This window comes from Trichechus manatus, unplaced genomic scaffold, assembly GCF_000243295.1.
Source record: "Trichechus manatus latirostris isolate Lorelei unplaced genomic scaffold, TriManLat1.0 scaffold00010, whole genome shotgun sequence".
Lineage (NCBI taxonomy): Eukaryota > Metazoa > Chordata > Mammalia > Sirenia > Trichechidae > Trichechus > Trichechus manatus.
Window position 1 is genome coordinate 26,680,646 of NW_004443946.1, and position 16,971 is coordinate 26,697,616.

General features: G+C 39.9%; 2 protein-coding genes across 11 annotated transcripts in view; both read left to right on the plus strand.

Annotated features, from left to right (window-relative positions):
• The window catches only part of PTGR2 (prostaglandin reductase 2), a 26,747-nt gene extending 21,570 nt beyond the window's left edge, over positions 1-5,177 (plus strand). Inside the window, exons 7-10 of the mRNA XM_004371025.2 lie at positions 962-1,083; positions 2,202-2,289; positions 3,253-3,292; positions 4,391-5,177. Of these exons, the coding sequence (XP_004371082.1) occupies positions 962-1,083; positions 2,202-2,289; positions 3,253-3,292; positions 4,391-4,467 (327 nt within the window). The 3' untranslated portion in view covers positions 4,468-5,177. The remainder of the gene's footprint in view (positions 1-961; positions 1,084-2,201; positions 2,290-3,252; positions 3,293-4,390) is intronic.
• Positions 5,178-7,030: 1,853 nt separating this feature from the next.
• ZNF410 (zinc finger protein 410) overlaps positions 7,031-16,971 on the plus strand; it is a 41,955-nt gene continuing 32,014 nt past the window's right edge. For 9 of the 10 annotated variants that reach the window (XR_002823119.1, XM_023726367.1, XM_023726371.1 and 6 more), the window contains exon 1: positions 7,922-8,042. The gene's annotated coding sequence lies outside the window, so the exon portion shown is untranslated. Of the gene's footprint in view, positions 7,838-7,921; positions 8,043-16,971 lie in introns of those variants that run through there. The other variant, XM_023726366.1, reaches the window with a different exon arrangement.

Sequence of the window (16,971 nt, forward strand, 5' to 3'; positions counted from 1 at the left end):
ATGAAACAGTAGTACACATGTTGTTTTATGACATTGGTTAACAACCCCACAACATATTAACCCTCTAACTTCTCAACCTTTTTTTTTTTGGTGAAAATACACAGAGCCAAAGATACACCGTTTCAAAAATTTCTACATGCACAGTTCAGTGACATTGACTACGCTCTTCCAATTGTGCTGTTATTCTTACTTAAGATGAATCACCTTCAGTTTATTTTTGTGAAAAATTACAGTTGCATTGTTCAAATAGTGAAGTTCTGATCCCTAACTCATAACTCACCATCAGCCAACTCAAACAGCCATAGCCCCTGATTTTGGGTTGTTTTTGTGTGCTTTTGGGTCAATTCCAACTCATAGTGACCCTACAGGACAGAGTAGAACTTCCCCATAAGGTTTCCTAGGCTGGAATATTTATGGAAGCAGTTTGCCAGGTCTTTCTCCTGCGGAGCCGCTGGGTAGGTTCGAACTGCTGACCTTTCAGTTAGCATCAGAGGGCTTAACCATTGTGCCACCCACCAGGGCTCTTTGACTTTGGGTACGGAATGGATTTGCAGAGATTGATTGCAAGTATTTAAGTATTTTTATTGGCAGTGCTATAAAGTATCAACATTAGCTATTAGCACTGTATAGTTTTTTATAATAGGTTAAATTGTTCCCAATTAAGTTATTTAAATCTAAAGAAATACTCTACACCTACTAATAAAAGTAGCAGCAACAACAACAACTAATTCTTTTGCTGATTACCAGACTCTGGTTTACTTTTGTGTTCCTTTAGAGTGGACTTAGACTAATTAAAACTCCTAAATATATCTAATGCGTAAATCTTCAAAACAAATCAGTTCATTGCCACTAAAGGATTAAATGCAGTAGTCAAGGCATCTTTCATTGAAGTAGCTATAAAATCAGTAGACGTCGGAAAGACATATATCTTAGGGTATAATCATCAATTTTCTGTGAACAGATGAATCAGAACAGCCACATCATCCTGTGTGGTCAAATTTCTCAGTACAACAAGGATGTGCCTTATCCTCCCCCACTGCCCCCTGCTGTAGAAGCAATCCGGAAAGAAAGGAACATCACAAGGTGTGTTCTACCCCTTTGCCCTTATTACCAGGTTCTAGAGGGTTTAAATATCAGAGATGTATATGAAATGTATTGTTATTCATATATAATTTTGCTTTATTAAATAAAAATTTAAAATATACATTAAAAAATTTTATTGTGGTGAAATATATATAACAAAACAATTGTCATTTCAACCATTTTTGCATGTACAGTTCAGTGGAAGTTACATTTACCATGTTGTACAATTCATCACAACTGTTTCTAAATTTTTTCCATCACCCTTAGTAGAAACTCAGTACTTCTTAAGCAGTACCTCTTCATTTCTGCCTCGTATTCACCCCTGGTATGAACTTTGGTCTCTATGCATTTGCCTATTCTGTATAGAAAATAGATATTTTAAAGCCAGTTCAATATTTAGGTTTTGGTTAACCTGCTCCCTAGCAGAAATCTTAAAAAACAAAAACATAATGCTGTTCTATCAGTCAGAACTCTTTTGGTTGCAGGTGATAGAAACTCAATGTACACTGGCTTAAGTGCAAAGGAAATTTACTGGCTCATGTATCTGAGCCAGTCAGGTACATGATTATGTATAGATGGTTTATGTGTTTATGATACATAAATCGTTTAGATTTGGCTGGATCCAGGGTTTTCATAGTGACATCAGGAGTCAGTTTTTCTTCACCTCTGGGCTCTGCTGTCCTCTCGCTCAGCTCTGCTCTCCACAGGCTCTCCTCTTGTGGTAGCAAGAGGATGGCTGTTAGCGCTAGTCCTAGATTTTTACCAGGTTAGTAATCCAAGCAAAAAAGAGGGTAGCTCTCTCCTTGTGGTTCCAAGTCCCAAAGCTGATACTTATTGGCTCTGACTGGCCTGGCTTAGGTCACCTGAGGGTGGGGAAGGGTGTTACCCACAAAGGAAAATCAAGGTGCTGTTACTAAAAGGAGTTGTAGCTCTTGGGTGGACAAAAACAATAGAAGTCCACTATACTTACACCTAAAACTACATTTGATCAGATTCAGTGTGATTAAGTGCTAATATTTGAAGGATAAACAGATATTAGAGTTCTAGAACGATTTGATCTTGAACTCTTTCACTCCTTACCTATTCTCTGATCATTATCCTTCTCTTCCCCACTACAGGGAAAGATTTCTGGTGTTAAATTATAAGGACAGATTTGAGCCTGGCATTCTACAACTGGGCCAGTGGTTTAAAGAAGGAAAACTAAAGGTATAACTTGCTTCTATCCTTTATCAATATGATTCTTCCTGCTACTTGTTATACTTTTGTATGATTTGAACTTATTATAGCAAACGTATTAGTTTTATAATAAAAATTCCTACAAACAAAAATGTTACCGAGTATCACAGTAAACTTGAAAAAGCCAGAACCTCTGTAAGGCGGAATCCTGTCAGAGAAGGAAAATGCAAATATTTTCCACTAAAAAGAGCAATAGAAAAGTGGTAAGACTGCACCTTGTGTAGAAGGCGGAAAACTTGTGAGACCCAAAAAAAACAAGGCAGTCCTGTCAAGTTCTGGCTTTCACAGGTTTCACTGCATAAAGTAACTTTATCTCCCAAAAGACTATAACCTCCTGATTGAGAAAACCTCTCTTTAGTATTCCCTTTATCTAAAATTTATTAAGCTTTACTTTCCATAGATTATATTATAAAATCAAGTTTTTTTCCCAAATATAAAATTGTAAGTCATTCATTTAATAAATATTTATGTAATGCTACTACGCGTTAGAAGCTGTTCTTTCTCAAATCATGTAAGTACCTCCCAGTACCTCTTCCTCTTTACCACCACATTTCTTTCCTGCCCGTCTTGGACATTCTGATGTATCTCTTGGTTGTTGGTTGAAAATCAGGAGTTACTAATCTGGGGTCCACAGACCCTGACCTAGGATGTTCTTGAGACTTGTACACGATACACAAAGTTGTATGTTTGTGTGCTTATATATTGTTTTTCGGAAAGAGGATGTGTAGCTACCAACTGAAGAATGGGAAAATAGGATTATATTTTAAAAAATCAATTAATAAAACTTTCCTGGGCTACCTGAATGATATAAAGAATATCTGTTTTTAGACAGAAAGTAATAAACAGTATTGCTGCCTTTTGGAAAAAATGTAAACTATTAAATAGAAACATTGAGGTTTAAAGAATACTAAATCTAGCTATGTTGATCTACAGATCAAAGAGACTGTGATAAATGGATTGGAAAACATGGGAGGTAAGATGAATATAGTTATTTCATTCATGTGCTCAACACAAATATTCCTTTTTTCTTTTAATGCTACCACTTGGGTGTTTTTGTTTTAATCACTCGTTTCTTTCTTGTAAAAGTGGCCTACAGGTTTCCTTAAGTATCTTAAGTTCCATGAAAATTCACTTTTCTGGTATTTAAGACGTATTATTTTCACATTTCAAATTGTAAAATAAGTGTTTCTTTGGTTTCATTAGAGTCATTTAGCCTGTAGGTGATTTTTTCAGATTGAATGGTTCTGAGGCATCATAAGAAGTCCCTGAGTGGTACAAGCAATTTGCCATTGGCAACTAACCTAAAGGTTGGCAGTTCAAACCCACCCAGTGGTGCCATGGAAGAAAGGCCTGGCAGTCTGCTTCCGTAAAGATTATAACTAAGAAAACCCTATGGAGCAGTTCTACTCTGTAACACGTGGGGTTGCCATGAGTTGGAATTGACTCGACAGCAATAAGTTTTTTTTGGTTTGAGGCATCATAAGATTATATTAAGCAAATTTTCAGTATTTAGGGCTTTTTTTTTTTTCCTTGCCTAACAGATTTCAACATTGTCTTTTTTATGTTTCAAATGAAAACGATTAAATCAAACTGATTTTTTTTCCTTTTTCAGAAAAAATTTTAATATATTTGGTTAATGTTTACTAAACAGAAATATGAATTTTACTCATTTGTCTGGTATAACAAATGTGTATTTCATTTATTTACCTAGTAAAACTTTAGAATTAGGTTTCTAATATTTTTGACAGTTATTTAAACATTGTTTTCACTGACATTTTGTTCCTATACTTATTTTTCTCCTGTCTTCAGACTGTAAACCATATTGATGTAGAAAACAAACCTTTCCTGTTGGGTTAAAAACAATATTTGAAGGTGTTAATTGGATTAGCTTGTGCTGTAACTTGGTCAGTGTTTTATTTGAGGCTTCTTTCTTGACAATGACCTATATTAATATTAAAATCATTGAAGAAATCATTCAAACTAATCATTTATTTTGTAAGTCTGACCTCCTGATAAACATGTATGATAGTGACATTGATGTTTTAAGATAACCTAATTTTTTTCTTTCCAGCTGCATTCCAGTCCTTGATGACAGGAGGTAACATCGGAAAGCAGATAGTTTGCATTTCAGAAGAATTCACTTTGTAATTTCTGGAAGAGTGGTCATCAAGGAAATCACACAGATTTCCCATTTTGTACAAAGAGTTTTCAAGATACATTTACAAAAAAAAAACTACTTAGAGTACAGATAACTTTTAATTTAAATGTGAGCATAGGTGAAAATTTCTTAGGTGCTTGATATATTCGTTCCTATATCATAAAGGTCATGTGCGTACTCTACATCCACCATATGATTATTTACAGTAAGATTGATGGCAACATGATCTAGTTTTCTTTCTCGTTTTGCTAAAACTAATATTACATATACTTTTTATTAGATATTCTGAAGCCACTATAGAGTTGATGCAATTGTTTATGGCTCTTACAAAATAGAACATAATAAATTATTTTTTATTAATTTAAACTAGAATGCTCAAGATACACCTTTTTAGTTCAGATCTTTTTTTTAATAATGCAGATATTAAAATTTAACATTTTTGTAGCAATAAGTTCCAAACATTTATTTGAATAGCCCTAAACTTCCTGGGAAAGTCAACCTTGATAGAATTTGGTTTTCAAAATAGGTTTGCTAAAAAGGTAATTCTTTCTTTTTGAGATTTGTCTATGTCTGCCAGCAGTTAAGTCACATAATTTGTGTTTATCCAATTAAGAAGTGGGCAAAATGGGATTTATCTTCTGATTTATAAAGTACATTTTTGTCATGCAGTTTACTTTAAAATAAAAAGACACAAAACTTGTTTCTGATTGCATAGTAAATTGGAGGCAGCGGGGCTTTCTAGTGGCAGCTTCTGACTACCATGTGCCTGGCACAGAGGGAGAGATCAGTGTTCCTGAAAAAAAATGCATTAATGGGGGAAAAACCCAGGGCCCAGCGGGTGAGATGATAAGAACTTTGGAGTAGGGGAGGGCGAGAGACGTGTGAACATATCCATAAACTTGGAATTTGGAACAATGAACCAATTTTTTGTGAGTACTCCATGTTCAAGGAAATGCTTCTTTGAGAGGTATGTTTATTTCCCCCCCTTCATTTGTTCAAACTGAACTGCTTACCTGAAAGAGATCTGAACCCAGCCCTGTCACCTATTAGCTATACGATCTTGGGAAAAGTAACTTAACTTTTCTAAGCCTGCTTCTTGAGCTCTTAAGAAGGAACCATCTCTGCCCTCTTTATTTTATAGGAATGTTATGTGAAGCAAATGAAGTAATAGACATGGAAATAGTTCGCAAACTGGAAAACATGTTACAAATATAAGGTGTTATTATGCTTCGTGCCTTCCTACCCAGTTTTCATTTAGAACACTGTACGTTCTACTAAGAAGATCTGTATATCCCCTTATTTTCCTCATCCCCTTTCCACTTACTCAAACCCACCATCCTCCGAGACCTAGCATAACCATTTACTTTCTAGTCCATTAGTCTCGCAAGCCATCCTTCTACGGGAGTCATGTTTTTGCCAGTGTTTCAAAATCTTTCCCCCCTTTGTGTCACATCTAGTTTAATTTTTCACACCTCTCTGCTTTCTGCTACTAGAATTTAAGATCTGAATGACCATCTTTCTCATCTTTGTGTTTCACCTTGGCACAGTAAAACTTGTGAAAGCCAGAACCTGTGTAAGGTGAAAACCTGTCAGAGAAGGAAAATTCAAATATTTTCCACTAAAACCAGTGATAGAAAAGTATGATTGCACCCTGTCAAAGGTGGAAAACTTGCGAGACCAGGAAAAACAAGGCAGTCCCTTTGAGTTCTGGCTCTCATGGGTTTCACTCTGTTGAACGGGAGATGCATTACATGATTCTTGAACTAAAACTTGGTGTAAGAATAGCATTGGAATTAAAAAAAAAAACCCATTACCGTTGAGTCTATTCTGACTCATAGTGACCACATAGAACAGAATAGAACTGCCCCATAGGGTTTCCAAGGCTGTAAATCTTTATGGAAGCTGACTGCCACATCTTTCTCCAGAGGAGCAGCTAGTGGTTTTGAGCCTCTGACCTTTCAGTTAGCAGCTGAGTGTTTAACCACTGCCCCACCAGGGCTCCTTAGAATTGGGAAGGCATTTCCATATTGTAGGTGGGAAAGGGACTTAATGATGTTGGGTTTGGGGGTGGGTTTGGAAGATTCAGAGCTTATGGAAGTTTTGGGGTTGCAGAGCAGAGGCTTTTCGGTTGGGAGTAGTATGAGGAGATGAACAACTGATTGGTTAATGCAATGGAGACTTACTCCAGAGGATGATCTATTGGTGTTTTGCCAAATAATTTACTGCATAGCCTGGGAAGTCAAAATAGATAAAAAGCATGTTTGTTTTAAGTTAGCAGGCATATACTGTCAAATAGTTGTGAAGATTTAGAGGGCAAATAGATCACTTGGAGTTTAGGTGATTAAAAAGATTTAAACAACAAAGCTTTAGAAAATGACAGGTCTGACTGGGCAAATTAATAAACGGTTGTAAACCTGCATGTTCAAGACTTAACTTATGTACCTCTAAAGAACATTTGTTGTGTTAGTTGTAATCAACCCTTTAGAACTGTACAATGGAGGATGTTTTTCCGAGTGTTGTGCTGGTTGATGCTCACTTGTTACACACAGCAATTTTTTTGTATAAAACATTTGTAATAAGTAGGTTAAAACTGTGTTGGTAATTAGTCACTCCAGTTGACTTCAGCGACCTTCTTACTTTTCCAGGACCATCTCATTTCCCCAGAGGGCTTCATCTCTTCTCTGTATGTTGATAACTCTCAAATTCCTATTTCTGACCTCTTATCTGAGCTCTGGACCTTTACCTCCAATATCCCCTTAGTACCTCAAACTTTACTCATCTAAATAGGAATTATCTTCCCCAAACCTGTTTCTCCTTTGTTTTTTAATTATTTGTGTGCCCCAAATACTCTTAGATGAGTCCCTTATCGTTCGGCACACATCAAGTATCCAGAAATAGTGATTTCAAGGAGACAAGCTCACAAAGCTCTAGGCATCCAACTCAGGACACCCGAGACCACTTTATATCCTAATACACGGAACTCAGACTCTAGGGAATCCATATATCAAAAAAAGTTCTACACGTGAGTTTCAATTCGTACCCCAGCCCTAAGCAATGCAGAACTTGATTTCCGAAAAGTTCCCTCTCAGCGGTGAAGCTCTGAAGTGCTCTTTACCGAGCGCTTTGATGTTTAAGTAGTGATCTTTTCTTTCTCTTTCGCCTCCGTAGTAACTGTAGTACCGATCTCTTCAGCGGCTGCGGAGAAGCAGTGACGTCACGGCTAGAGCTAACTGACCCCGTTTTTTCCGGCTTCGCCGACCCAGGAGCTCCTAAAGCCGAGAGAGAATGAGTCAGGGGCGGGGGTCCGCGGCTGCTTCTGTCCGGAGACTGAGCCCTGCAACGCGAACCCCGCTTAGCACGGTCAGCGTCTCCCGGGGACCCTGCACTGGGCTGCCGCTGTTGGCTCAGAGGCGAGCGAGTGGGTGTGTGCGTAGGGGGGGGAGTGGTGGTGGTGGCCAAACTTCCTGTCCCGCGCTCGAGCTGCTTCCGGCGGGAGCCGGAAGACGCTGTGTGTGGTCGGAATTCGGGACCGACTGACGGACGGTCGGCTGCCCAGGACGAGAAGGTGAGCTCCGGGGTGGGCCCGACCACAGCTCCTCAGCTAGGTGGTACCCGAGAGGGAGGGAGCAAGCACTGGCTACTGAGGAGCTTGGGCCAAGTTCACCACGGGAGAGGACAGGGAAACCGCCCCCCTTGGTAACCCCTCCGGGGTCTGGCGGGCCCGGGAGCGGCCGGTCTGAAGCCCCACAGCTTCCGCCCTTCCGCTTGCGGGGTTTTGGGGACGATATCTCGGCCCCTTTGCTTGGTTATGGGGGCAAGGGCTTGGAAACAAGACCGTTCTGTGAAAGCCAGGGTCAGAGAGTCCCCGGGGCGGGGGCTCCCGGATTGCACCCGCAGCCGGGGCCTGCCCGCGGGCTTTGGGCCTTGTAGTAGGGCCGTTGTAATGGGGGGATAGTGGGATGACGGGGCACCCCGCTCTGGATGTTTCAGCCCAGAGCAGCTACCCTATCCTTTCACACATCGATTTACTTTCTGAGTCTGGGACAGGGAAGACTTCTGACTTGGAGAGACTGGACCGCCGAATTTGTCTTCAGGGGGTTTCGGGCTCCGAGTATTTACGGCCTGCATGTTTCTCACCAGTTGAATTTATCCAACGAAGTTTCTTAAGAGATTCAGTTTATTAAAGTTTCCCAGTCGATCATGAGGCTCTGAAAAATGCAAGTAGGCACCATTTGCAAGTTCGTTACTATTGAGGCTCAAGAGTTTCTACTTTTTATATAGAGACCTGAGTTTATTACTGGTTACCAGAAACCGGAGGGAAAGGGGAGTTATTGCCTATGGAGCATTTAGTTTCGGTTTACGGTGATGGAAAGCGATTAAGGGTAGGATTTCACAGCCGACTAATGTAATTGCTGTCAGTAAGTTGTACACCCGTAAAAAGTTGAATTGGCAAAAGTTGTGTGATAGATTTGCAACAACAAAGAGTAGCGGCTGTGGCTGCTTATGTACAGCCGAGCACCTCATGGGATTTGAGTCCTTGGTTTGGAGGTTTTAGGGTCATGGTTTCATGGGACACCCCAGTTAATTGACCTAATATAGTGTAGTGTTAGTGCTTTTGGCATTACTTCCTAGTTCATTGTGTAGTGACTGGGGTCTTAAAAACTTGCAAGCAGCCATCCAAGGCACAACAGTTGGTCTCTATTCACCTGGAGCAACAGAGGAAGAATGAGAGTCAGGAATAGGAGGAGGATGTGGAATGTGTGACTGATTGCCTCGAGAACCACTGCCTCCTTTGTGGTGAAACCAGAAGAACTGGATGGTACCTGGCTACCATTACTGAACATTTTAATCAAAGATTCAATAAAGAATCCTCATCAAAAGGGGAAAAATGGAGAACAGAATTCCAAATTTTAATGGACTCATGACTTTCTGGAGCCATGGAGCCTGGATGAACCTCTGAAACTATTGCCCTGAGATAATCTTTAAGCCTTAAACCAAAAATATCACCTGAAGTCCTCTTAAAACCAAACAGTAGTTTAGCTTAACTAGTAAAGAATGTCTGCCTTGAGCATTATGCTCCTTTAAGATCTGCCTGTATGGGATCAAACTGATGACAGCAACTGGAAAGATTAGATAGGAAACAGAGGACAGTGAGTTTATGTTAACGGAGGAGGAACAACTCAGAAAAGGATGGTGAGAATGGTTGCACAACTCCAAGTATGTAGTCAGTGTCACTTAATCGTACATGTAGGAATTGTTGAATTGGTGTATGTTCTGTGTATGTTCTCAACAACAAAAATAAAATGAAAAAAAAGAATTTCTCCTTTTTCTCGCTTTGGCACAAGGGTCAACGCAGCATGTTTGCCAAGAGAATAAAGGCAACATTTTTTGAAATAAAGTCAAAAGCGTTTTGTTGTTGTTAGTGAGAGAAATTCTACCTTGTGTTATCCCAGTGTCGGATACAGTAAAGACAACTCAACTAAAAGTTAGAAGATTTAGGTTCTAGTTTTTTGAGTTTCGCATCTAACTAGATGTCTGACTTCGGGCAAGTTGTTTTATCTGTTGTAGCCTTTTCTTTTCCCTCTGTAAATGAAGAGGTTTACCTTTCATTCAGCAGATATTTCCTGGGTGCTTATTTTGTGCAAAGCACTGTGCTAGGTAATAAGAGCAGGATGAATGTGCTCAACAGAGCCTGTGAGAAAAACGTGCACGTAGACAACTAACACCTAAGACAGGATGAAATAATTGCTAAATAAACAGCCATCCAAGTTAAACTGTGTTGAGAACACCAAAGGAAGGACAGATTCATTCTGACTGGAGGGCAGAGGATCAGAATCTTTATGGAGGAGATGCTGTTTGAGATGAATTTTAAAGGCTGGAAAGGATCTCCCAAGATCAGGACTGTATTGGTAGTGTTTATTACTAGTTGAGGAACTATCCCAAGCAAAGACCTTGAGTGCTGAAACAGGTTGTCCAGTGTAGGCTGGAGTAAAAGTTTCACTGAGGAAAATGGTGGAAGCTGCAACTTGCTGAAAAGGTAGTTGAGGACATATTGTGGAATAGTTAGAATTCCTGCTTAGGGATTTGACTGTTATTCTGAGGTGCTGAACTGGGAGTGACATAGCATGTCTGTTTTAGAAAGATAACTTGAGTGAGTGTAAAAAATGAATTGGAAAGGGGAATTTTAAAGGCAGAGTGACTAGTTTGAAGCCTATTTTAATAGTGTAGTTGAGAGATGGTGAGAGACAGAAACGGTATTACAGTAGGAATAAATTTGGGACAGTCAGAATCACTGGGATTATTTAAATATGAAAGATGAGAGAGGTTGTTAAAGACCTAAAATTTGCAACTGAGTAGGAGGAAAATTGGGCAGTAATTGAAATTGATATTGCAGGGGAAAAGATAATCTGAATTTTAGACATTGTTAGGTTTGAGGTGCTATTGGATATCCATGTGGAAATCCCAGTAAGCATTTAGAAATGAGGGTTCGGAATTCAGAAGAGAGGTTAAGACTAGAAATAAAAAACTGAGTACCATATACAGTGTTATTAATTTATTATACAGTTATTTATTTGGTGCCTACTAGGTGCTTACAGGGAAGCTTGTATGGAAGCCCTTTAAGCTCATAATGAAGACAACCTTAGAGTTTCACAGTACCAGAAATGACTCTTGGAGACCTAAATTACTTACGAATTATATACAGTACTTTGCCAGGCACTGTGCTGGGTGCTGGGAGATTTAGTAGTGAGAAAGACAGGTGAGTTCCTGCTGTTCTTTGTGGCGCTTATAATTTAGAGAGTAGCAAGATAAAAAAAATGTGTACTATATAAAACAAATAAAATAATGAGAAATTGTGATAAGTGCTATAAAGGAAAAAATGGAGATAGAAAACAAAGATGGGGACATAGGAAACCTTCTTTGGATAAGATGTTCAGAGAAAGCCTCTCTCTAAGGGAGACTGGCTCCGGAATGTAGTAGAGGAGAGGTCCGACTGGATCATACCGATTCTTGTAGGCCAGGATAAAGAGTTTGGATTTCGTATGGATGCCTTGGAAAGCCATTGAAGAGTTTCAGGCAGGGGAGTGGTATAATAGAATTCACATTTTAAGATGATATCTGTAAAAATGGTGTGGTGGAAGTGTCAGACTTCCTCTAACATCACAAGGGGGAAGGCTGATTTTTATGAGGTAGAGGCCAGACATGTCTCCTCTATCCAACCTTTTTACCAATTCTAACAGCAGTTGTCTTTCCACAGCACTTTACTTCTCTGCTGGGTTTGATAATTTGTTGCAATGGCCACACAGAACTCAGACAATACTCACAATTGTGAGGTTTATTAGGGAAGTAACAGGTTACAATTCAGGATCAGGAAGGACTCAGGATACAGTTCTTGGATCAAAACAGCCTCTTCTCAGCTGTGCCTGCAGACAGGCCTATCTCTGGCCCTCAGCCCCTCGGCCTGGCCTCAGCCCTGCTTGGGCAATGTTGCAAAGCTGTTTAGCTCCACCAGTAAATACCCAGAGGCACCGCACTCCATCAGGAAGCCTTGGTCTGAAGCTGCTCAGCTCACTAGCTCCGTGGGTCAGCAAGACTTGCTCCACTGACAAGTGCTCAGAGGCACCTCACTCTGCCAGCAAGTCTCCTGCCCGAAGGCACTCAGCTCTCTCACTCCATGAGCTGGGAAACGCACTGCAACATCTCCTGCCAGTCTCCTTTCTTTGCTGCCTCTCCTGTCCCCGTTTCTCTGCTGCTGCTTCTTGCCATCTCCAGTGTTACATCTCTCTCTGTCTCCTGTCTAGGAGGTTCTCAGCGCAGGAATCCCGAGTCCAAAAGATGCTCTTCACTCCTAGTTCTTCTTTCTTGGTGGTAGTGAGGTTCCCCACCCCCACTTTCTGCATCTGGAATAGCTCATTTTAAGCCTACTGGGATGACAGAACTGACTAATCCCCTTGTTAGGGTTCCATATACCTTATTTGCATGATTCCACCCCCATAAGGGATCCATGCACCTTATTTGCATTAGCAGCAAGCTGTCCAATCCCCTAAGTTGGCCACAAGCACCTTATTTGCATAGTTACACCCAATCATTCTGTGGCAGTCACAAAAAATATGGCTAGAAGGGCCATATTAAGTAATTCATAGCACCACAATGTCATTTACTATATTACTTACATTTACTGTAAGAGAGAATGCAATGGAGGAAGGGAGGAGTTGAAGTTAGGAGATCAGTTAGGAGGCAGTAACTGTTTCAGGGTGAGAGTTGATGTGGCAGTGGAAATAAAAGTAGTTGGATTTGCGATCTCTGTTGGAGATAGAATTAACAGGACTGGTAGATGATAAAGGCAAAGAAAAGAAAGTAATAAAAGATGACTTATAAATAGGGTGAATGGTGGTCCTGTCTTCAGGGTTGTGATGATAGGGGCTGGCAGGAGCTGGTGGGAAACAGGCTTGGGAGAGAATTCATTTTGAACATGTTAAGTTTGAAATACTGAGTTTAAATGTTTGAGATGTCAAGTAGACAATTAGATATACAGCTGTGCAACTCAGGAGACATCTGGGCCTGAAGATATGTTTTGGAGGCCACATCATTTAAAACCATGCCGCTGATGAGTTCACACTGTGAAGAAAGTGTAGCAAGAGAAGAGGGCCTGGAGAGTTCTGAGGAACAGTAATATTTAGAGGCTGAGTGGAGGAGTCATCAAAGGAGATTGGAGGAATGCCCAATGAGGTAGTAGTAAAAGAAGGAACATGTGTCTTGGAAGTGAAAAAAACTGAAGTGTTTCAGGAAGGAGGCTATGCTTCAGAGAGGCAATGTCAGTTAGAGCTCTTTGGTTGCAAGTGACCAGTTTACTTCAGGAGAAGAGGGATTTATAACAAGGATGGGGGCAGCTCACAGGATCAAAGGAAATGCTGGAGGGCTTGGCTTTATAAGGAACAGGAACCAAAGAAGCCCCAGAGGGAGGCTGCTGACTGCATCACTGAAATGAATGAATCGTAGTAGCTTTCAACCCTTAGTTACTTCTTTTAGGATTCACAATCTAAGGAAAAATGTCTGATTAGTTCAACATGGGTCAAAAACCCACTACTATTGAGTCGATTCCAACTCATAGTGACCCTATAGGACAGAGTAGAACTGCTCCATAAGGTTTCCAAGGCTGTAAATCCTTACAGAAGCAGACTGCCACATCTTTCTTCTACGGAGCAGCTGGTGGGTTCAAACAACCGACCTTTTGGTTCAGTGAAGTGCTTAGCCACTGCACCACCAGGGCTCCCCTAATAAGGGTCAAGTGCCCAACAGTTGGCCAGAAGAGAAAAGGGTATCTTAATCCACAGTCCTACCAAGAATGTATCTAATGAGGAAGGATAGATCCCCAAACAAAATGTGGGTCCCACAGGAGTGAATGTGGGGCAAGCAAAAACAATAGTTGTTCGTTGCAAAGGTCAAGTAAGATGAAGACAGCAAGTGTCCATTGGATTTGGCAACACGAAGATCATTGGTGACCTTTGAAAGAGAGGTTCTGGTGAAGTGATGGGGGTTGAATGGTGATTAAAGATGAGAAAGTGGGAGACAACTTTTTTGATAAATTTGGCTCTGAAGGATCGCAGAGAAATGGGGAGATGTCTAGAGAAAAGATGAGGGCTGGGAGGGAATGGAGCACCTCAGAAGATCCTGGGAAGAGAAGAAGGCAGGCCAGGATGAATCCTAGGGCTTCTAAGATTCATTCTGGTTCCATGATTCTATGTTCCAAATTTCTTTCAAAGTACCCACCTTAGCATTAGAATTTAGTCAGTTCCCATAGTATGCTAGATATGATGTAAAAAGTTGCCTGGTTTTTCTCTTCCTAGTTCTACCATTTTATACCAAAATTTACACTGCTCTTTAACAAATTTTTATTTTTGGTCTGTGTAATTCACTACCATCAGTAGAATTTTTGTTTAGTGTTTTAAATGTTAACAGACTTGTTTGTTTCTGTACCTGTGGTCAGCCAAAGGTAACGGTGGATGGAGCCGAAAAGCAGATTGGCCCATGGTCAGAGAGACTAGTCCTCATGGTAGAAGTCGTGTGCTTCATTTTAACTTTTATGAATGGTGACCAATTAGGGGGAGCACAATGCTTCTCAATTTTTTCCCTCTTTTTCTCAGTTCCCACACCCCACCTCTTTCCAAAAGTGGGTCAAGTTCAAGATATTTTCTGCCTCCTGCATTTAACAGCAGTTTTGCTATTCTGGGCCATGTTTTCTAGGGTGGAATCCCTGCTTTTTACAGGTTGGCCCAGGGAGGTTCTGTTTCTTTCATGAGGCAGAATCCTACAAGCCCCTGGTCATCTTTCCTTGTCAGATACTCTGCCTTCTATATGGCAGTCAGGACTGAGTCAAGAGACCTGTCCTGGCTCTGTTCCCCCGTTTGCTTAGTTTGCTTTGGAGTGGCTTTTCCTTCCTGTATTTGCCATGTAACCTGTGTTGGCTCTAGGCCATCTCTACTCTAGGGAAATGGTATCACCGCTGATTTCTGTTAGTATGCGAGAGTTCTGCACTGGAGTGTGAGACCAAAGACTGGTTAATTATAAGAACTGTTTTTCCTTTCTTTGCTAGTTATTGCTCAGTGTGTAGTATTTTCCTCTGCAAACCTCACAGGCAGGGCTTGAGGACAGGATTCAAGTAATCTGAATTTCATCAAAACTCCTGTTAATGAAAATTGCGGATTACGTTTAATGTATATTTATAGTATATTTATATCTATGGCTTTACACTTTATGGCTGATTCTGTATTTAACATATGTATTTTAGACATTCGAAAATCCTCTAATAGTGTTTTCCAATCTGTGGGACATACCCATTAGGAGGTTATGAGATCTATTTAGTGGGTTTTATCATTTACAAAAAAAAGAATGAAAAAATGTGATTAGTGAAAGGTTAGTATTGTTTCATAAAAATGTTTATTTGTGTGGGGGTGGGAGTGAGTTGTTCTTTCCTCTGGATTATGGTGTAAAATGTATTTCTTACTGTGGATTATAGTAAAAAAAAAAAAAAAGAAGAAGAAAACCACTTGCTCTTTAGGAAACTTAAACTCAGTAATACAAAGCAGAGTTCTTAAACAAAGTCTTGTATATTAAGCATTTGCCAGATTTACTTGTTTCTTAAGCTCTTTTACACAGAATTTTGTTTCTAAAGAATTCTATATTTCTGTTGACTGATACAAGGAGCCCTAGTGGCACAGTGATTAAGCACTTGGTTGCTAACCAAAAGATCAGCATTTGAACCCACCAGCCACTCCACAGGAGAAAGATGTGGCAGTCTGCTTCCGTAAGATTACAGCCTTGGAAACCCTATGGGGTAGTTCTACTCTGTCCTATAGGGTCGCTATGAGCCAGAATTGACTTGACGGCAATGAGTTGGGTTATTGACTGATACACAAATAATCCTAGGGAAGATCCATTTTATTTTGCATTCCAGATGAGTGTCCTAGGGCTGAAAAAATAAATAACTTGCCTGGGTTTCAACCAACAAGTCAGAGGCAGAATTAAGATTCCCAGCTTTAGAGACTTTGGATTTTTTTTTTTTTTTTAAGAGATCAGCTTCTTTAATTGACTCGTTCAGCTACTTGGTGTTATACATATTACAGGATGTTGTTGAATGTGCTGTAGAAAAAGAATGCAGCTTATCAAACTTCAGTTCCCAGGGTTTCTTTTTCTTTGGCTAAAAACAGGAGGGTTGTTCCCAGGATGTTTGTGATGATAGAGATCGCTGGTATACTAAATTGGCATGTAATGAGGCCAGTTCTCTCATTACTTATTCCCAGGACTTTTCGAGGCTTCTTGTGTTCTTTGCTTTGGTTTGTATTGCCTGCATTCTTTTTAACCCCTAGGCTGACTATGGAATAGTATATTCAATAATAGCAATGGTAGGACCAGTGGATTTTTTTAAATGTAATGTATATGGTATACCAAGATTATTTTCTTTAACCAGTCTAATATGTGTTGTTGCCCATAGGGAACCATGTACTTACTAAAATTTAGGTTATCAGGATTGTGTCAGTTGTTGCCAAGGGTACAGGGAGAAAAGGGTCTGAACAATACTACTTGGACTGATCTCTGAGATCAGTTTGTTTTATTGTGAACTCTATCCTGAGCCAAGGTTCCCTATTTGTGATTTGTGGAGAATATGATTTGATGGGCCTGGCGTCCTGGTTGCTGATAGTTAAATGTCATTATCTTTTTTATTATTTATGCAGCTAAATTAATAATTTCTCTATTTAAAAGGAAATAAGGATATAAAGTTTTGCCTACCCACCAGCTAAAGATACAAAATAAAAATGAACAAATATTATCATCCACTTTAAAGAACTTTGGATGGTGTCGGCGACTGCTTTGTACATTGCATTTCTAATCTCTTTTCTTAATTAATAGGATAGGAAATCCTGGGAAGAAGTTTCCTCCAAGACTCATAATTATTTTGAAAATAGTTTCCTTTTGAGTAAAAACAGTGTCTCTCATGT